Source organism: Salmo salar, chromosome ssa15 (genome assembly GCF_905237065.1).
Source record: "Salmo salar chromosome ssa15, Ssal_v3.1, whole genome shotgun sequence".
Lineage (NCBI taxonomy): Eukaryota > Metazoa > Chordata > Actinopteri > Salmoniformes > Salmonidae > Salmo > Salmo salar.
The window spans coordinates 80,054,211-80,076,619 of NC_059456.1; the positions used below are offsets into that span (position 1 = coordinate 80,054,211).

At 43.3% G+C, this 22,409-nt stretch overlaps 1 protein-coding gene across 5 annotated transcripts in view; it reads right to left on the reverse strand.

The window, feature by feature from the left end:
• Window positions 1-22,409, reverse strand: part of LOC106572026 (DENN domain-containing protein 2C) — a 42,648-nt gene that overhangs the window by 17,124 nt on the left and 3,115 nt on the right. For 2 of the 5 annotated variants that reach the window (XM_014145727.2, XM_014145729.2), the window contains 10 exons: window positions 9,441-10,671; window positions 5,032-5,156; window positions 4,596-4,717; window positions 4,329-4,478; window positions 2,942-3,029; window positions 2,645-2,689; window positions 2,148-2,335; window positions 1,789-1,898; window positions 756-825; window positions 338-415 (listed from right to left, as the gene is read on the reverse strand). In XM_014145727.2, coding sequence (XP_014001202.1) covers window positions 338-415; window positions 756-825; window positions 1,789-1,898; window positions 2,148-2,335; window positions 2,645-2,689; window positions 2,942-3,029; window positions 4,329-4,478; window positions 4,596-4,717; window positions 5,032-5,156; window positions 9,441-10,423 — 1,959 coding nt within the window. In that variant the 5' untranslated portion in view covers window positions 10,424-10,671. Of the gene's footprint in view, window positions 1-337; window positions 416-755; window positions 826-1,788; window positions 1,899-2,147; window positions 2,336-2,644; window positions 2,690-2,941; window positions 3,030-4,328; window positions 4,479-4,595; window positions 4,718-5,031; window positions 5,157-9,440; window positions 10,672-22,409 lie in introns of those variants that run through there. The other 3 variants (XM_014145730.2, XM_045696154.1, XM_014145731.2) reach the window with 3 other exon arrangements.

Here is a 22,409-nt window from a genome sequence, read left to right on the forward strand (position 1 = left end):
CACACCCAGTATAACTCCATAACTACACTCCTAAACACAAAGACTATCCTGATGACAAGTATCAACAAGAGAATACACCAGGACTACATTAAATACTAGCTGCTTTCTTCACCTTTTATTTACACTACAGTCACACCTCTCCCCTCTCACCTGCACCGACTAAAACATTGGGTGGTACATAATAACACATCGTTAAATATATCAATTACCCTTCTCAAAACTCACCCTTCTGATTCGCTTGGGACATTTTTACAGGATTTAGTTTCAACCCTTTTCAATGTGCACAAGCAGGCTAAAATGCATTTTATATGAAGAGTTTAATCAGACTGCCGGTTACCTTAGCAAACAGGTTGAAGCAGCCCAGTCTGCTTACAATACAGTGAACTTCAGGCAGTCTCTTCCCCTTTCCACAGGGCTAAATGGCACAAATCAACACAGAGAAGAGCGTGAAAACCAATCCTGGCATTCAGTGTCAACAATGTTATTGAAAGGCTATATCAACGCTGGCTTTCTGGGGGATAACAGAATTGTGCAATGCATTCAAAAAACACAAATCTAACATTCATCTACAATTTAACATTCGGACAAAATGTGAAATTCTTTTTAGTTAGGCTTATTGATTCAGAGGTTTTATGGCCTACGACTCAGATGGAGTATATCCCTTTGATGTTGAGTAAGCACTTTACTGCCAAGTTGTCACACGCACAGGCAGGCAGACACACACAAAACGTAATGACACACACACACACACTCACCAGGATCTTACGACAGTAACAAAACCAACGGCTGCCATCCTCTCCCGTCAAGACAAAAGAGAAAGTTTCACTAGAGACAGAAACATAGACAATTTGACAGGGATACACATTGTAGTAGAGTTAAGCAGTGTTCTAGGGCAGACTCCGTGGGAAGAAAACAAAGCATGGAATATGAACTGCAATCATGTTTTTCTTTGTCTGAATCTAGATGTTCAACCTTTCATTTACATTTACATTACATTTACATTTAAGTCATTTAGCAGACGCTCTTATCCAGAGCGACTTACAAATTGGTGCATTCACCTTATGATATCCAGTGGAACAACCACTTTACAATAGTGCATCTAAATCTTTTAAGGGGGGGGGTTAGAAGGATTACTTTATCCTATCCTAGGTATTCCTTAAAGAGGTGGGGTTTCAGGTGTCTCCGGAAGGTGGTGATTGACTCCGCTGTCCTGGCGTCGTGAGGGAGCTTGTTCCACCATTGGGGTGCCAGAGCAGCGAACAGTTTTGACTGGGCTGAGTGGGAACTGTGCTTCCTCAGAGGTAGGGAGGCGAGCAGGCCAGAGGTGGATGAACGCAGTGCCCTTGTTTGGGTGTAGGGCCTGATCAGAGCCTGAAGGTATGGAGGTGCCGTTCCCTTCACAGCTCCGTAGGCAATCACCATGGTCTTGTAGCGGATGCGAGCTTCAACTGGAAGCCAGTGGAGAGAGCGGAGGAGCGGGGTGACGTGAGAGAACTTGGGAAGGTTGAACACCAGACGGGCTGCGGCGTTCTGGATGAGTTGTAGGGGTTTAATGGCACAGGCAGGGAGCCCAGCCATTTAACATAACTTGCACTTAATTTTCAGATCATATTTAATTCTAGCACAGTGATTATTACAAAACAAAAACTCGCTACTTTTTAAGTTTTGACCTGTTTCAATACATATAGTCAATATTAAAGTGGTTGTTTCAGCCCCCTTATATGAATATTCTTATTGTACTCCACTGCTACATACTGCGACCACAATGTGAATGTGACAGCAGCTTACCTGGGCAGGTCTCCAGATGGCCGCCAGTCCTGAGAGTCTGGAAAGCAAAACTTGGGGATGGCCTTCAGCCGGTCTTCAGCTTCACGGGAGTGACGAGAAGACTTCGCAAACTACACCGTAAAGAAAGGCGAGAATCATTTTATAGACTCATTTTATTTCCTGGCCCGCAAAACAGGAAAAAGTAAAGAGAAATACAATGGTAACAAAAAACAAAGGCAACTCAAAACATTCTGCGGTTCCTTTGAGCCCATCCATGGTTTCCCCTATAAAAATGTATTGTATAAGTGGGTTCCTCCGCCAAGCTCCGTTGCCCCCCACCTGAAAGAGGTTGGCTTTAATTGATTTCAATTGACAATAACCTTGTTGGGAAACTGTTGCGTGATCTCAGGGGCGTAGGTGTTTCCCGGGGAACTCTTTCTGAGTGACACAACCACAAAGAGCTGGAATAGTTGCTGTTGCTGGAGTTGGATCAGGTCCCTCTCCAGGGTGCGGTAGCCTGGCCTTCGCTTCAGCGTGGACTGGACATAGACTGAGCGTCTCGACCCTCCTAGTGGAGACAGTAACATTTGTATTTTAAATGGTGAATCTAGGGGAACAGGATATTATATCTTGCTTTGATTAAATGCTAATAAAATGTGAATAGAAAAGATAAAGGCACCCCCCCACAAAAAAAAACACACAAAAAAAAACAGGAAACTAGACAGTGCTTTCCCCTTAATTTGGGATTGAAGCTGGATCTACACAACTTTAGTAGAAAGCGTGGGACATTGACTGATCTCAACATTCTAAAAACGTCTGCCAAACATTGATTTTGGAATGGACTTTTTTGACAAGAAGGTCAATCCTATAATAGTACCATTAGTGTTGTCCTCTGGGTCACTCTCAGTTCCACTGGTCTCCTCTGTTCAGAACGGAAGAGAGAGAGAGCGCAAGAGAAAATGAGAGAGCGACAGAGCGCAACAGACAGAGACACACACAGACAGAGATCGAGAGAGTAATAAAGGGATGAAAGAAAGAGACATTATAGGATAGAGTGTCTTTGTATTGTATTTGTACCAGTGACGGGATGTAACGTATCTCATGAATTGCTGGATATTTACAGAGCAGTTCATCTTCATCTTGTAGACAAGTTCGAGGGTAATAACAGTCATACCTCGAGCTGAACCGCCCTGTGCCTGGCTCTTCACTCTCTTTCTCCCTCGCTTGGCGTCAAAGATCACATGAATCTTATTGACATACTGCTTCAGAGAAACCACACACAAACAAACACGTACACAAAGATATACACTGAACAAAAATATAAAACACAACATGTAAAGTGTTGGTGCCATGTTTTATGAGCAAAATATATCTTTTTTAAAATGCCCCAAATTTTGCACATGCCCAAAATGCAAATTTCTCAAAAAGGTTGTGCAAAAATGTGTTTACATCCCTGTTAGTGAGCATTTCTCCTTTGCCAAGATAATTCTTCCACCTGACAGGTGTGGAATATCAAGAAGCTGATTAAACAGCACGATCATTACACAGGTGCACCTTGTGCTGGGGGCAATAAAAGACCACTTCAAAATGTGCAGTTTTGTCACACAACACAATGCCAGATGTTTCAAGTTTTGAGAGAGCATGCAATTGGCATGCTGACTGCAGGAATGTCCACCAGAACTGTTGCCAGAGAGTTGAATGTTAATTTCTCTACCATAAGCTGCAGTACGTCCAACCGACCTCACAACAGCAGACCAGGTTTAACGAGGCCAGCCCAGGACCCCCTTCACTTGCAGGGTCGTCTGAGAGGGGGTGGGTGGATGGGGGGGCTGAGGAGTATTTCTGTCTGAAATAAAGCCCTTTTGAGGGGAAAAGCTGATTCTGATTGCCTGGGCCTGGCTCCGCAGTGAGTGGGCCTGGCTGCCAAAGGGTGGGCCTACACCCTCCAAGGCCCACCCATGGCTGCACCCCTGCCCAGTCATGTGGGAAATACATAGATTAGGGCCTAATTCATTTATTTCAATTGACTGATTTTCTTATAATGAACTGTAACTCAGTAAATCTTTGAAATTGTTGCATGTTGCATTTATATTTTTGTTCAGTATATTTATCTGATACAAATAAATCACATTCATGTGACATATCATCACATTGTTGTTGACATACATGTGATCTGGCCGCAAACTTTTCTGAAAAGTTAGCAAATCATTAAATGTAATTCAAGCACAACTTCCTTGTTGCACTGAAAAAACGTTTCCTAATGGGTACCTGTTTGGACTGGATAGGGCCATCAGTCAAGTTTCAACTTGAGCAGCGGAATGAGTGACCTGGATCCAGAGCCAAGCATACAGGAAGCTCAGATTTATCTCCAAATGGACAACAGATTGTAGGCCTAACACTAGCTTGGCTTCTCTATGTGTAATCTTGCAAACAGACCAATACCACTAACATTGTAGGCTGCTATTCCCACTCAAAATGACAAAATAAAATAACTAATAGTTTGCGGTAAATACAATTTCCACTGTGTATAAAATGCTTATGAAATACTTGTGTGTGTTTACCTGAGGCAGTCTGTATGTTTTGTGGGTGGTTGTGGGTCGCTTGGGAAAGGCAGTTCTGTGGGGGGCTTCAGTAGGGGAGGTAGGGGTGGGTGGTGTCGCTGTCAGTGTTTCCTTCCTCTCCACCCGCAACTTGAGAGGCTTGGGAGGGAGCTGAGACACAGAATACAAGGGGACTGGGTTAATTAAAGATTAAAGCATGTTTGTTTTTTCATATCATACTGGGCTCAATTGAAATCGAATATCCTGTGAATCAGTTTCCATTACTACCTTTGGGGTGCAAGGGCTCTCTCTCTGTGCCATGTTCCAGGGTCGGGGACGCCTGATGGGGAGACACATAGTAGGAGACAGCTTGACATCCTCATATGGGTTGTCTCTGGTCAAGGGTCCAGCTGGCCAGGGTCAAAGGTGAGGGAGACAGATGACATACACAGTATAATACACTAATAGTCCATGTTTAAGTCCGAATGGTCTTAAATGGCTGCCTTTATTTCTCTCCTTCCACGTCCACCACTGATCTAATAAGGACTTGATATGTGACAATATGGAGAAAAATCTATATACCAGCCTTTTCTTTATCAGTGGTTACGATGATGGGAAGTAAGACAAGGAAAGAATTGGTTCCTAAATGTTCCTAAGATTGTAAGATGACTCAGGCTGCCTAAGTGGAGTGTCTTTTTTCACTTTGTGTCAGGGGTGAACTCACAGATAATGTCCTCATAAATGTTGTCGTCAGAGAAGGCGTGGAACAGACCGGAGCGCCTGGCCCCACTTCCCAGTGTACCCTGCTGCGCTGTCAACTGCACCACATCCTCAAACTCAAAGGACTTCCTGTAAAAATGGAGGGAGAGAGGGGGTTGTGAGACAGGGGCCACTGTCGCCCTAAACACAGTCTGCATCGTGATGTTGAATGTGTTATCCTCTTACGTTCAGCCAAAGGGCCTCGGTATTGGAGGGGTTTTCACAAGTTGATAGTGAAGATGATCAAATCAAATTGTATTGGTCACATACACATATTTAGCAGATGTTATTGTGGAATGTAGTGAAATGCTTGTGTTCCTAGCTCCAACAGTGAAGTAGTATCTAACAATTCACAACAATACACACAAATCTAAAATAATGGAACTAAAAAATATATAAATATTAGGACACACAATGTCAGACTGGGATTGAGTAAAATACAGTATATACATAAGAAATGAGTAAAACAGTATGTAAACATTATTAAAGTGATTCCATGTCTATATACATAGGGCAGCAGCCTCTAAGGTGCAGGGTTGAGTAACCGGTTGGTAGCCGGCTAGTGATGGCGATAAAGACCGTAGGAGGGAGAGTCAGGGAGAAAAAAAAGGGTGTAAAATAGAAGCACAGAGAGCTTAAAGAAAAATAAATTCAACATGTGGCTAAGGGTTAAGGTCAATACGGAGAGTGTGAGCAAGAGAGAGAGCAGGAAAGAGAGTTACAAGATTAAGCCTAATAGAAAGCAATTTGGATGGTTATGCTAAAGACGCATGGGGAATTCCATACAAGATTGGCCCAAAGATATGTATGATGTTTTGGATCTTCCTGGAATTAAATCAATAGAAAAGGTCCTTAGGGGGTAGGTTTTTGGCATACCATTGAAGTCTGTATCCAAAATGATTATTGAGAAATAATGTGTGACATTTACCCAGCAATCTTTAAAACCTATTGAGGACAGACGTTCCGCTAGCGGAACGCCTCGCCAATATCCAATGGTAGAGCGTGGCGCGAAATACAAAAAACCTCAAAAATGCTATAACTTCAATTTCTCAAACATATGACTATTTTATACCATTTGAAAGATAAGACTATCGTTAATCCAACCATATTGTCCGATTTCAAAAAGGCTTTACAGCGAAAGCAAAACATTCGATTATGTTAGGAGAGTACCCAGCCAAAAATAATCACACAGCCATTTTCAAAGCAAGCATATGTCACAAAAACCCAAAACACAGCTAAATGCAGCACTAACCTTTGATGATCTTCATCAGATGACACTCCTAGGACATTATGTTATACAATACATGCATGTTTTGTTCAATCAAGTTCATATTTATATCAAAAAACAGCTTTTTACATTAGCATGTGATGTTCAGAAATCATATTCCCACCGAAAACTTCCGGTGAATTTACTAAATTACTCATGATAAACGTTGACAAAATACATAAATTATTTTAAGAATTATAGATACAGAACTCCTTTATGCAATCGCTATGTCAGATTTTAAAATAGCTTTTCGGCGAAAGCACATTTTGCAATATTCTGAGTACATAGCTCAGCCATCAGGGCTAGCTATTTTGACACCCGGCAAGTTCAGAGCTCACTAAACTCAGAATTAGTATTAGAAAAATGTTATTACCTTTGCTGTTCTTCGTCAGAATGCACTCTCAGGACTGCTACTTCCACAACAAATGTTGTTTTTGTTCCAAATAATCCATAGTTATGTCCAAATACCCCTGTTTTGTTCGCGTTCAGGTCACTATCCAAAGGGTAACGCGCGAGCGCATTTCCAGACAAAAAAATTCAAAATGTTCCATTACCGTACTTAGCCTGTTGGGGGTAGGGGGCAGTATTGACACGGCCGGATAAAAAACGTACCCGATTTAATCTGGTTACTACTCCTGCCCAGTAACTAGAATATGCATATAATTATTGGCTTTGGATAGAAAACACCCTAAAGTTTCTAAAACTGTTTGAATGGTGTCTGTGAGTATAACAGAACTCATATGGCAGGCAAAAACCTGAGAGGATTCTATATGGGAAGTGGCCTGTCTGACAAGTTGTTCTTCATCTTGGCTCTTTTTATTGAAGACTGAGGATCTTTGCTCTAACGTGACACTTCCTACGGCTCCCATAGGCTCTCAGAGCCCGGGAAAAAGCTGAACGATATCGAGGCAGCCTCTGGCTGAAACACATTATCGCTTTTGGCAAGTGGCCGATCAGAGTACTATGGGCTTAGGCGCGTGCCCGAGTCGACCCCATGCTTTATTTTCTTTCATCTGTTTACCTAAATGCAGATTCCCGGTCGGAATATTATCGCTTTTTTACGAGAAAAATGGCATAAAAATGGATTTTAAACAGCGGTTGACATGCTTCGAAGTACGGTAATGGAATATTTAGAAATGTTTTGTCACGAAATGCGCCATGCTCGTAACCCTTATTTACCCTTTCGGATAGTGTCTTGAACGCACGAACAAAACGCCGCTATTTGGATATAACTATGGATTATTTGGGACCAAACCAACATTTGTTATTGAAGTAGAAGTCCTGGGAGTGCATTCTGACGAAGAACACCAAAGGTAATAACATTTTTCTTATAGTAAATCTGACTTTGGTGAGTGCTAAACTTGCTGGGTGTCTAAATAGCTAGCCCTGTGATGCCGGGCTATCTACTTAGAATATTGCAAAATGTGCTTTCACCAAAAAGCTATTTTAAAATCGGACATATCGAGTGCATAGAGGAGTTCTGTATCTATAATTCTTAAAATAATTGTTATGCTTTTTGTGAACGTTTATCATGAGTAATTTAGTAAATTCACCGGAAGTTTGCGGGGGGTATGCTAGTTCTGAACGTCACATACTAATGTAAAAAGCTGGTTTTTGATATAAATATGAACTTGATTGAACAAAACATGCATGTATTGTATAACATAATGTCCTAGGTGTGTCATCTGATGAAGATCATCAAAGGTTAGTGCTGCATTTAGCTGTCTTCTGGGTTTTTGTGACATTATATGCTAGCTTGAAAAATGGGTGTCTGATTATTTCTGGCTGGGTACTCTGCTGACATAATCTAATGTTTTGCTTTCGTTATAAAGCCTTTTTGAAATCAGACAGTGTGGTTAGATTAACGAGAGTCTTGTCTTTAAAATGCTGTAAAATAGTCATATGTTTGAGAAATTGAAGTAATAGCATTTCTAAGGTATTTGAATAACGCGCCACAGGATTCCACTGGCTGTTACGTAGGTGGGACGATTTCGTCCCGCCGGCCCTAGAGAAGTTAAAAGCATGTCAAACGCTGTTTAAAATCAATTTTAAACCCTATGCTATTTTTCTCGTAAAATAGCAATAATATTCCAACCGGACAATGTTGTATTCATTCAAAGAGGAAAATAAAAAATGGCGTGATCTCGTGAATGCGCATCTCCAATCGCTTTGTCACCAGGCAGTCCACTGACAAACTGAGCTGCTATTATCTGCCCAGAGACAGGAGACGCTTCAATACGGTTTCTGAAGGCTTTAGAGAGCCAATGGAAGCCTTAGAAAATGTCACGTAACAGCTCAGATACTGTAGTTTCGATGGAGATGCAAAAGAAGGACTACAAATTCACAGACAGGCCACTTCCTGCTTGGAATCTTCTCAGGTTTTTGCCTGCCATATGAGTTCTGTTATACTCACAGACACCATTCAAACAGTTTTAGAAACTTTAGAGTGTTTTCTATCCAAATCTACTAATTATATGCATATTCTAGTAGAGTAGTAACCAGATTAAATCGGGTACGTTTTTTTCATCCGGCCGTGAAAATACTGCCCCCTATCCACAACAGGTTTTAAGATACTACAACGATAAATCAGTAGATGCTACAAAGCCAGTATTGGTGTCCTTTGAAACCTTACTGTGTGTTCATATGGAATTGCACTCATAGAGAATACAAACTGATAGAAAAATTAGGAGACTACATTAGTGGAATTCAATGTGAGAGCTGGTGTGTGTGTCAAAACAAACGTGACCGCTGGACAGTTGGCTGTTCTGGAAGTAGGCCATATCCAGACAATAGTCTGCAATGCTGCCAAAGACTGTGTCATCACACATGGAGGCCGACCAAATGCTAGACTGACCCTTCTCTCACTCAAACTTTGCCTCTAAAACTTAACATAAAACAATTTACAACTAAGGACACTGTATGTGAGTGCAATAGCTCAGGACAGAGAAAGACTTTCACCAAATAATTGTTAACATGTTTTTGTATAACAAACAACCAGATTTTCCCTTGACTAAAGCCATTGCAAAAGTAAAATGCCCAAAATGTTCTGTTTTAAAATGGTAAACCAAACCTTCTCTATACTAGAGGTGTCAGTATCATGAACTTACCTGTTCTTTCTGTGTCTGGAAAACCCATTGCCACGGCTGACAGGACACAGGGGTGCTGGGAAGCTAGGTGTTTGGGCTATGCCACTGCACTTGGTGTTGGATTGGTTGGCAGATGGAATCCTGCTGTCCCATTGGACCCAGTTTGCTGGGGTGCTGTCCGCTCCCCGATACTGAAATGTCCGTTGTGGTTTTGGTGGAGGGCGAGTCGCTGGACCCACAACACTCTGAGGCTCTGCTGAGGTATTTCTTCCCTTCTCCCAGAACAACACATCTCCTTCCAGCCTCCGCCAGAAGCCCCTTGAGGTGTAGAAATTCCCTGGTGGCAGGCTCTCTCCATGGTCATCCACTGACAGACATAGGGGTTTGGTCCACTTAACTTCCAACACATTACCCACCTTCAGTTCACCATTGGTGGGGATGATCCTTTCTACTTGGAAGATGTTTGTAGTGTCTGTTGTAAGAGTTTGCGAAGGCGCTGTGAATGGCTTGGACACTGGTATTGTGGTTGAAGTCTTACTGAAACAGGAGTGATTCTGAGGGGCATCCGACTTTCTGCCAATGCCCTCGTGTCTGCCCCGTGCTTGTAAGTTTTCCCTGAAATCCAAACCCAGGCTTCTGGCTTTAGAGAGGTTGGCTTTGCCGTGAGGTCCACCTCTCAAACTGTCGCTACATACTCCGTTACCCAGGACATCCCCTGAAAGAGATCGGGATACAACTGGTGCATGCGCTTTGACCCTATCGGCTTGCCCATCACTGTTTGGTTGACAGAGGCCTTCCCACTGGGAAATCTTCTGCCTGATGTTGAGGCCTGGCCTCCCTAGGTCCTGGGTTAGAGGCTTCCCTGAGGAGGGGGCCTGCCAGGCCACAGTAGGCCTCCCTGGGTCCTGGGTTAGAGACTTCACTGAGGATGGGGCCTGCCAAGCCACAGTAGCCCGGCCCCGTCCCCCTCCACCTTTCCCCTGCTCTATGCCCAGAGCCAGCATGGTGAGAGGGGGCACACTGCCAGCTCACCCTCACTGCATAGTTGGTGGAGACATGAGGACCCTCCCGGTGTATAGACACACTGTTAAAAACAGTGAGTCTGTCCTACAACTGGTTTAACCACAGTAGCCTATGGAAAGCAAAGAGATCCACAGGGGTCTTCTATAGTTTCCTTTTTACTTTTAAACCCCTCTTCCGTTAAACAGGGTCAGTGACTGCTCTTTTCCCTCTCCTCCTCATAAAGAAGGACCTGCAAAGGACACAAAAGTTATTACTCATCCATCAGCACTTCAAAACAAGTCAAGACAACACTCTGAAGAGAGAGCAGTATCTATTGAGGATGATGACACTATTACAGTGCCTTCAGAAAGTATTCATACCACTTAACTTATTCCACTTTGTTGTTACAGCCCAAATTGAAAATGGATTTCAAAAAAATAATAATCTCACCCACCTACACACAATATCCCATAATGACAAAGTAAAAACATGTATTTAGAAATTTGTGCAAATTTATTGAAAATCAAATACAGAAAAGCTCATTTACATAAGTATTCACACCCGAGTCAATACTTTGGAGAGGCACCTGTGGAGCCAATTTCAGATTTGGAATGTCTGTATTAGCTTTGCTGGACGTGGGGATTTTCTCCCATTCTTCCTTGCATATTTTCTCAAGCTCTGTTAAATTAAATGGGGAGTGGTGGAGAACAGCAATCATCAAGTCTTTCCACAGATTTAACGGCATACAAGTCTGCATCACTTCTAATCCCCCATATATTTTTTGCAAATATATACAGTACCGGTCAAAATGTTTAGAACACCTACTCATTCAAGTGTTTGTAGAATAATATAGATGACATCAAAACTATGAAATAACACATATGGAATCATGTAGTAACCCAAAAAAGTCTTAAACACAAAATATATTTTATATTTGAGATTATTCAAATAGCCACCCTTTGCCTTGATGACAGCTTCGCACACTCTTGGCATTCTCTCAACCAGCTTCATGAGGTAGTCACCTGGAATGCATTTCAATTAACAGTTGTACCTTCTTAAAATGTTAATTTGTGGAATTTCTTCCTTCTTAATGTGTTGGAGCCAATCAGTTGTTATGTGACAAGGTAGTGGTGGTATACAGAAGATAGCCCTATTTGGTAAAAGACGAAGTCCATATTATGATAAGAACAGCTCAAATAAGCAAAGAGAAACAACAGTCCGTCATTACTTTAAGACATGAAGGTCAGTCAATACAGAACATTTCAAGAACTTTGAATGTTTCTTCAAGTGCAGTCGCAAAAACCATCAAGCGCTATGATGAAACTGGCTCTCATGAGAACCGCCACAGGAATGGAAGACCCAGAGTTACCTCTGCAGAAGATAAATTCATTAGTTTCCAGCGTCAGAAATTGCATCCCAAATAAATGCTTCAGAGTTCAAGTAACAGACACATGTCAACATCAACTGTTAAGAGAAGACTGTGTGAATCAGGCCTTCATGGTTGAATTGCTGCAAAGAAACCACTACTAAAGGACACAAATAAGAAGAAGAGACCTGCTTGGGCCAAGAAACACAAGCAATGGACATTAGACTGGTGGAAATTTTTCCTTTGGTCTGGAGTCCAAATGTGAGATTTTTGGTTCCAACTGCTGTGTCTGTGAGACGCGGTGTGGGTGAATGGATAATCTCCGCATTTGTATTTCCCACCGTAAAGCATGGAGGGGGAGGTGTTACGGTCTGGGGGTGCTTTACTGGTCACACTGCTGTGATTTATTTAGAATTCAAGGCACACTTAACCAGCATGGCTACCACAAAATTCTGCAGCGATACACCATCCCATCTGGTTTTGGCTTAGTGGAACTATCATTTGTTTTTCAACAGGACAATGAACCAACACACCTCCAGGCTGTGTAAGGGCTATTTTTCCAAGGAGAGGGATGGAGTGCTGCATCATTAGATGACCTGGCCTCCACAATCCCCAAACCACAACCCAAATGAGATGGTTTGGGATGAGTCGGACCGCAGAGTGAAGGAAAAGCAGCCAACAAGTGCCCAGCATATGTGGGAACTCCTTCAAGACTGTTGGAAAAGCATTTAATCTGAAGCTGGTTGAGAGAATGCCAAGAGTGTTTAAAGCTGTCATCAAGGCAAAGGGTGGCTATTTGAAGAATCTCACATATAAAATATATTTTGATTTGTTTAACACTTTTTGGTTTACTACATGATTCCATGTGTTTTGATGTCTTCACTATTATTCTACAATTTAAAAACTCTGATGAAGGCCGTGAGGCCGATACGTAAAGCTTATTAAAGAGCAGTGATACTAGTGTGGGTTTCTTCTTTTTTCTCATCTTATTCATCTGTCACCATGCACCTGCAACAAAGATAGCTCAGATGTGCGAGTGCCTTTTGAATGTAGAAAGTAGTAAAATTGAAGAAAAACCCTTGAATGAGTAGGTGTTCTAAAACTTTTGACTGGGAGTGAGTGAGTGAGTGAGTGAGTGAGTGAGTGAGTGAGTGAGTGAGTGAGTGAGTGAGTGAGTGAGTGAGTGAGTGAGTGAGTGAGTGAGTGAATGAATGTACAATCGTGGCCAAAAGTTGAGAATGGCACAAATATTAATTTTCACAAAGTCTGCTGCCTCAGTTTGTATGATGCCAATTTGCATATACTCCAGAATGTTATGAAGAGTGATCAGATGAATTGCAATTAATTGCAAAGTCCCTCTTGCCATGCAAATGAACTGAATCCCCCAAAAACATTTCCACTGCATTTCAGCCCTGCCACAAAAGGACCAGCTGACATGTCAGTGATTCTCTCGTTAACACAGGTGTGAGTGTTGACGAGGACAAGGCTGGAGATCACTCTGTCATGCTGATTGAGTTTGAATAACAGACTGGAAGCTTCAAAAGGAGGGTGGTGCTTGTAATCATTGTTCTTCCTCAGTCAACCATGGTTACCTGCAAGGACATGTGCCGTCATCTTTGCTTTGCACAAAAAGGGCTTCACAGGCAAGGATATTGCTGCCAGTAAGATTGCACCTAAATCAACCATTTATCGGATCATCAAAAACTTCAAGGAGAGGGGTTCAATTGTTGTGAAGAAGGCTCCAGGGCGCCCAAGAAAGTCCAGCAAGCGCCAGGACCCTCTCCTAAAGTTGATTCAGCTGCGGGATCGGGGCACCACCAGTACAGAGCTTGCTCAGGAATGGCAGCAGGCAGGTGTGGAGGATGGCCTGGTGTCAAGAAGGGCAGCAAAGAAGCCACTTCTCTCCAGGAAAAACATCAGGGACAGACTGATATTCTGCAAAAGGTACAGAGCTTGGACTGCTGAGGACTGGGGTAAAGTCATTTTCTCTGATGAATCCCCTTTCCGATTGTTTGAGGCATCCGGAAAAAAGCTTGTCCGGAGAAGACAAGGTGAGCGCTACCATCAGTCCTGTGTCATGCCCACAGTAAAGCATCCTGAGACCATTCACGTGTGGGGTGGCTTCTCAGCCAAAGGAGTGGGCTCACTCACAATTTTGCTTTAGAACACAGCCATGAATTAAGAATGGTACCAACACATCCTCCGAAAGCAACTTCTCCCAACCATCCAGGAACAGTTTGGTGATGAACAATACCTTTTCCAGCATGATGGAGCACCTTGCCATAAGGCAAAAGTGATAACTAAGTGGCTTGGGGAACAAAACATCAATGGCCAGGAAACTCCCCAGACCTTAATCCCATTGAGAACTTGTAGTCAAGCCTCAAGAAGCGGGTGGACAAACAAAAACCCACAAATTCTGACAAACTCCAAGCATTGATTATGCAAGAATGGGCTGCGTTCAGTCAGGATGTGGCCCAGACGTTCATTCACAGCATGCCAGGGTGGATTGCAGAGGTCTTGAAAAAGAAGGGTCAACACTGCAAATATTGACTCTTTGCATCAAATTCATGTAATTGTCAATAAAAGCCTTTGACACTTATGAAATGCTTGTAATTATACTTCAGTATTCCATAGTAACATCTGACAAAAATATCTAAAGACACTGAAGCAGCAAACTTTGTGGAAATTAATATTTGTGTCATTCTCAAAACTTTCGGCCACGACTGTATGTATGTATGTATGTATGTAGAGTTGAAGTAAGAAGTTTACATACAGTTAGGTTGGAGTCATTAAAACTTGTTTTCCAACCACTCAACACATTTCTTGTTAACAAACTAGTTTTGGCAAGTCGGTTAGGACATCTACTTTGAGCATGACACAAGTAATTCTTCCAACAATTGTTTAAAGACAGATTATTTCACTGTATCACAATTCCAGTGGGTAAGAGATTTACATACACTAAGTTGACTGTTCTTTAAACAGCTTGAGAAAATTCTAGAAAATGATGTCATGGCTTTAGAAGCTTCTGTTAGGCTAATTGACATAATTTGAGTCAATTGGAGGTGTACCTGTGAACGTATTTCAAGGCCTACCTTCAAACTCAGTGCCTCTTCGCTTGAAATACATCCACAGGTACACCTCCAATTGACTCAAATGATGTCAATTAGCCTAACAGAAACTTATAAAGCTATGACATCATTTTCTGGAATTTTCTCAAGCTGTTTAAAGGCAGAGTCAAAAGAAATAAGCCAAGACCTCAGAAAAAATATTGCAGACCTCCACAAGTCTGGTTCATCCTTGGGAGCAATTTCCAAACGCCTGAAGGTACCACGTTCATCTGTACAAACAATAGTACGCAAGTATAAACACCATTGGACCACGCAGCCATCATACCGCTCAGGAAGGATACGCGTTCTGTCTCCTAGAGATGAACGTACTTTGGTGCGAAATGTGCAAATCAATCGCAGAACAACAGCAAAGGACCTTGTGAAGATGCTGGAGGAAACAGGTACAAAAGTATATATATCCACAGTAAAACGAGTCCTATATCGACATAACCTGAAAGGCCGCTCAGCAAGGAAGAAGCCACTGCTCCAAAACCGCCATAAAAAAGCCAGACTACGGTTTGCAACTGCACATGGGAACAAAGATCATACTTTTTGGATAAATGTCCTCTGGTCTGATGAAACAAAAATAGAACTGTTTGGCCATAATGACCATCATTATGTTTGGAGTAAAAAGGGGGAGGCTTGCAAGCCGAAGAACACGGGGGTGGCAGCATCATGTTGTGGGGGTGCTTTGCTGCATGAGGGACTGGTGCACTTCACAAAATAGATGGCATCATGAGGCAGGAAAATTATGTGGATATATTGAAGCAACATCTCAAGACATCAGTCAGGAAGTTAAAGCTTGGTCGCAAATGGGTCTTCCAAATGGACAATGACCCCAAGCATACTTCCAAAGTTGTGTCAAAGTCAGGGTATTGGAGTGGTCATCACAAAGCCCTGACCTCAATCCTATAGAACATTTGTGGGCAGAACTGAAAAAGTGTGTGCGAGCAAGGAGGCCTACAAACCTGACTCAGTTACACCGGCTCTGTCAGGAGGAATGGGCCAAAATTCACCCAACTTATTGTGGGAAGCTTGTGGAAGGCTACCCAAAACGTTTGACCCAAGTTAAACAAATTAAAGGCAATGCTACCAAATACAAATTGAGAGTATGTAAACTTCTGACCCACTGGGAATGTGATGAAATAAATAAAAAGCTGAAATAAATCATTCTCTACTATTATTTCAGACATTTCAGATTCTTAAACTAAAGTGGTGATCCTAACAGACCTAAGACAGGGAATTTTTACTAGGATTAAATGTCAGGAATTGGGAAAAACGTAGTTTCAATGTATTTGGCTAAGGTGTATGTAAACTTCAGATTTCAACTATATGTATGTATGTATGTATGTACGTAAACTCAGCAAAAAAAGACCTGTCCCTTTTTCAGGACTGTGTCTTTCAAAGATAATTCGTAAAAATCCAAATAACTTCACAGATCTTCATTGTAAAGGGTTTAAACTCTGTTCCCCATGCTTGTTCAATGACCCATAAACAATTACTGAACATGCACCTGTGGAACGGTCGCTAAGACACAGATTACAGACGGTAGGCAATTAAGGTCACAGTTATGAAAACTTAGGACACTAAAGAGGCCTTTCTACTGACTCTGAAAAACACCAAAAGAAAGATGCCCAGGGTCCCTGCTCATCTGCTAGAACGTGCCTTAGGCATGCTGCAAGGAGGCATGAGGACTGCAGATGTGGCCAGGGAAATAAATTGCGATGTCCATACTGTGAGACGCCTAAGACAGCGCTACAGGGAGACAGAACGGACAGCTGATCGTCCTCGCAGTGGCAGACCACGTGTAACACCTGCACAGGATGGGTACATCCGAACATCACACCTGCGGGACAGGAACAGGATGGCAACAACAACTGCCCGAATTACACCAGGAACGCACACTCGGCTGAGAGAGGCTGGACTGAGGGCTTGTAGGCTTGTTGTAAGGCAGGTCCTCAACAGACATCACCGGCAACAACGTCAATCTCGCGTCTTGTGACGGCCGGCCGCCCAACAACCTGCCCACTTGACCCTATCCCCTCCTCTATTCTCCAGACCATTTCCGGAGACCTTCTCCCCTACCTCACCTCGCTCATCAACTCATCCTTGACCGCTGGCTACGTCCCTTCCGTCTTCAAGAGAGCGAGAGTTGCACCCCTTCTGAAAAAACCTACACTCGATCCCTCTGATGTCAACAACTACAGACCAGTATCCCTTCTTTCTTTTCTCTCCAAAACTCTTGAACGTGCCGTCCTTGGCCAGCTCTCCTGCTATCTCTCTCAGAATGACCTTCTTGATCCTAATCAGTCAGGTTTCAAGACTGGGCATTCAACTGAGACTGCTCTTCTCTGTGTCACGGAGGCTCTCTGCACTGCTAAAGCTAACTCTCTCTCCTCTGCTCTCATCCTTCTAGACCTATCTGCTGCCTTTGATACTGTGAACCATCAGATCCTCCTCTCCACCCTCTCCGAGTTGGGCATCTCCGGCGCGGCCCACGCTTGGATTGCGTCCTACCTGACAGGTCGCTCCTACCAGGTGGCATGGCGAGAATCTGTCTCCGCACCATGCGCTCTCACCACTGGTGTCCCCCAGGGCTCTGTTCTAGGCCCTCTCCTATTCTCGCTATACACCAAGTCACTTGGCTCTGTCATATCCTCACATGGTCTCTCCTATCATTGCTATGCAGACGACACACAATTAATCTTCTCCTTTCCCCCTTCTGATAACCAGGCGGCGAATCGCATCTCTGCATGTCTGTCAGACATATCAGTGTGGATGACGGATCACCAGCTCAAGCTGAACCTCGGCAAGACGGAGCTGCTCTTCCTCCCGGGGAAGGACTGCCCGTTCCATGATCTCGCCATCACGGTTGACAACTCCCTTGTGTCCTCCTCCCAGAGTGCTAAGAACCTTGGCGTGATCCTGGACAACACCCTGTCGTTCTCCACTAACATCAAGGCGATGACCCGATCCTGTAGGTTCATGCTCTACAACATTCGCAGAGTACGACCCTGCCTCACACAGGAAGCGGCGCAGGTCCTAATCCAGGCACTTGTCATCTCCCATCTGGATTACTGCAACTCGCTGTTGGCTGGGCTCCCTGCCTGTGCCATTAAACCCCTACAACTCATCCAGAACGCCGCAGCCCGTCTGGTGTTCAACCTTCCCAAGTTCTCTCACGTCACCCCGCTCTCTCCACTGGCTTCCAGTTGAAGCTCGCATCCGCTACAAGACCATGGTGATTGCCTACGGAGCTGTGAAGGGAACGGCACCTCCATACCTTCAGGCTCTGATCAGGCCCTACACCTAAACAAGGGCACTGCGTTCATCCACCTCTGGCCTGCTGGCCCCCCTACCTCTGAGGAAGCACAGTTCCCGCTCAGCCCAGTCAAAACTGTTCGCTGCTCTGGCACCCCAATGGTGGAACAAGCTCCCTCACGACGCCAGGACAGCGGAGTCAATCACCACCTTCCGGAGACACCTGAAACCCCACCTCTTTAAGGAATACCTAGGGTAGGATAAAGTAATCCTTCTAACCCCCCCCCTTAAAAGATTTAGATGCACTATTGTAAAGTGGTTGTTCCACTGGATATCATAAGGTGAATGCACCAATTTGTAAGTCGCTCTGGATAAGAGCGTCTGCTAAATGACTTAAATGTAAATGTCACCTATGGGCACAAACCTGTCACTGGACCAGACAGGACTGGCAAAAAGTGGTCTTCACTGACGAGTCGCGGTTTTGTCTCACCAGGGGTGATGGTCGGATGGGCGGTGTGTCACAGGGTCAATGGACTGAGCTTGTTGTCATTGCAGGCAATCTCAACGCTGTGCGTTACAGGGAAGACATCCTCCTCTCTCATGTGATACCCTTCCTGCAGGCTCATCCTGACATGACTCTCCAGCATGACAATGCCACCTGCCATACTGCTCGTTCTATGCGTGATTTCCTGCAAGACAGGAATGTCAGTGTTCTGCCATGGCCAGCGAAGAGCCCGGATCTCAAGCCCATTGAGCACGTTTGGGACCTGTCGGATCGGAGGGTGAGGGCTTCCCCCCAGAAATGTCCGGAAACTTGCAGGTGCCTTGGTGGAAGAGTGGGGTAACATCTCACAGCAAGAACTGACAAATCTGGTGCAGTCTATGAGGAGGAGATGCACTGCAGTACTTAATGCAGCTGGTGGCCACACCAGATACTGACTGTTACTTTTGATTTGGACCCCCCCTTTGTTCAGGGACACATTCCATTTCTGTTAGTCACATGTCTGTGGAACTTGTTCAGTTTATGTCTTAGTTGTTGAATCTTATGTTCAAACAAATATTTACACATGTTAAGTTTGCTGAAAATAAACGCAGTTGACAGTGAGAGGACGTTTCTTTTTTTGCTGAGTTTATTTATGTATATATATACACTATATATACTATATAAATTATAGAGCGAGAGAGAGATGTATTTGCAACTAATATACACTGCTCAAAAAAATAAAGGGAACACTTAAACAACACAATGTAACTCCACTTCTGTGAAATCAAACTGTCCACTTAGGAAGCAACACTGATTGACAATAAATTTAACATGCTGTTGTGCAAATGGAATAGACAACAGGTGGAAATTATAGGCAATTAGCAAGACACCCCCAATAAAGGAGAGGTTCTGCAGGTGGTGACCACAGACCACTTCTCAGTTCCTATGCTTCCTGGCTGATGTTTTGGCCACTTTTGAATGCTGCCGGTGCTTTCACTCTAGTGGTAGCATGAGACGGAGTCTGTATGTGCCTGTGCCTGTATGACCTCCCTACAACGCCTGGGCATGCTCCTGATGAGGTGGCGGATGGTCTCCTGAGGGATCTCCTCCCAGACCTGGACTAAAGCATCCGCCAACTCCTGGACAGTCTGTGGTGCAACGTGGCGTTGGTGGATGGAGCGAGACATGATGTCCCAGATGTGCTCAATTGGATTCAGGTCTGGGGAACGGGCGGGCCAGTCCATAGCATCAATGCCTTCCTCTTGCAGGAACTGCTGACACACTCCAGCCACATGAGGTCTAGCATTGTCTTGCATTAGGAGGAACCCAGGGCCAACCGCACCAGCATATGGTCTCACAAGGGGTCTGAGGATCTCATCTCGGTACCTAATGGCAGTCAGGCTACCTCTGGCGAGCACATGGAGGGCTGTGCGGCCCCCCAAAGAAATGCCACCCCACACCATGACTGACCCACCGCCAAACCGGTCATGCTGGAGGATGTTGCAGGCAGCACAATGTTCTCCACGGCGTCTCCAGACTCTGTCACGTCTGTCACATGCTCAGTGTGAACCTGCTTTCATCTGTGAAGAGCACAGGACGCCAGTGGCGAATTTGCCAATCTTGGTGTTCTCTGGCAAATGCCAAACGTCCTGCACGGTGTTGGGCTGTAAGCACAACCCCCACCTGTGGACGTCGGGCCCTCATACCACCCTCATGGAGTCTGTTTCTGACCGTTTGAGCAGACACATGCACATTTGTGGCCTGCTGGAGGTCATTTTGCAGGGCTCTGGCAGTGCTCCTCCTGCTCCTCCTTGCACAAAGGCAGAGGTAGCGGTCCTGCTGCTGGGTTGTTGCCCTCCTACGGCCTCCTCCACGTCTCCTGATGTACTGGCCTGTCTCCTGGTAGCGCCTCCATGCTCGGGACACTACGCTGACAGACACAGCAAACCTTCTTGCCACAGCTCGCATTGATGTGCCATCCTGGATGAGCTGCACTACCTGAGCCACTTGTGTGGGTTGTAGACTCCGTCTCATGCTACCACTAGAGTGAAAGCACCGCCAGCATTCAAAAGTGACCAAAACATCAGCCAGGAAGCATAGGAACAGAGAAGTGGTCCATGGTCCCCACCTGCAGAACCACTCCTTTATTGGGGGTGTCTTGCTAATTGCCTATAATTTCCACCTGTTGTCTATTCCATTTGCACAACAGCATGTGAAATTTATTGTCAATCAGTGTTGCTTCCTAAGTGGACAGTTTGATTTCACAGAAGTGTGATTGACTTGGAGTTACATTGTGTTGTTTAAGTGTTCCCTTTATTTTTTTGAGCAGTGTATATATACATAGTGGGAAGAAAAAGTATGTGAACCCTTTGTAATTACCTGGATTTCTGCATAAATTTGACATAAAATTTGATCTGATCTTCATCTAAGTCAGAACAATAGACAAATAAAGTGTGCTTAAACTAATAACACACACATTATTGAAAAATTCAAAGTTTGTGCCATGGAATCGGTACATCGAAAATCTCTTCCCAACTATTTTTTAATTTATAATGGCACAGCTGTCAATTTTTAAGTCCTTAAATGAAACTGGTATACATTTTGTCACAATTTTCTTTAAGCAATTTGGTCTTTAATGCAGGGCCAATAGACAAGTTGCTTACTTTCCCCCCCTTCTACTTGCCTCTTCCATTTTTGCGGTAATGCTGCAATTATTTGGTTGTAATTTTGGGTAGAGCAGACATTTCCATATATCTGTGTTAGCTGCATGTGTGACATAACTCCACCAGTCCTATTTATGATATAATTTACAAAGATAACTTTTTTTTAAATGTTATTGAAAAATAAGTTTTCATTAATCAATTAGTATAATTGAGTTTAACCACAATGTTTGTTGTATTATTTGTTCTGTCTTTCTATGGCTTATTTAAAAAATAACGATATTTTGGAGATTATTTCGTTTTCAAATAACCGAAAGTGAGAGGTTGTAATCTGAATAAAGGGAAAAAGGCCATTCTTGAACATGGGGTGAGACATTCATACTAATTTGCTAGAGAACCTGTTTGGATTTAAGTATAACTTTTGTATGACTGAGACCTTTAGTGAGAGGTCTAATACTTTAATATTTAATAATTTCTGCCCTCCAAATTTATATTCATTATATAAATAGGCCCTTTTAATTTTGTCTGGCTTGCCATTCCAAATAAAATTGAATATTTTTTACTCTTATCATTTAAAAAACAGATCTCTTGGTGTAGGCAAAACCATAAACAAATAGGTAAATTGTGATATGACTAAAGAGTTAATGAGGGTGATTTTTCCACAAACAGAGAGGTATTTTCCTTTCCATGGTAGCAAAACGTATCTATTTTTGCTAACTTCCTATAACAATGTATTAGAGTGAGATCATTTCTTTCTTTCGGTATATGTATACCGAGTACGTCCACATCCCCATCAGACCATTTTATTGGTAAACTACACGGTAATGTAAAAGTTGTATTTTTTTTGTGATCCAACACGTATTATCATAATTTGGCTTTAATCCAGAGGTTAGAAAAAGTATCTAGATCCTCTATGAGGCTGTGGAGTGATTCTAATTTTGGATTTAAAAGAAAACATGAATCATCAGCGTACAATGACACCTTTGTTTTTAAGCCCTGGATTTCTAATCCCTTAATATATTATTGTTGGATCTGATTTCAACAGCCAACATTTCAATGGCAATAATTAATAGATATGCCAATAGTGGACAACCTTGTTTTACTCCTCTT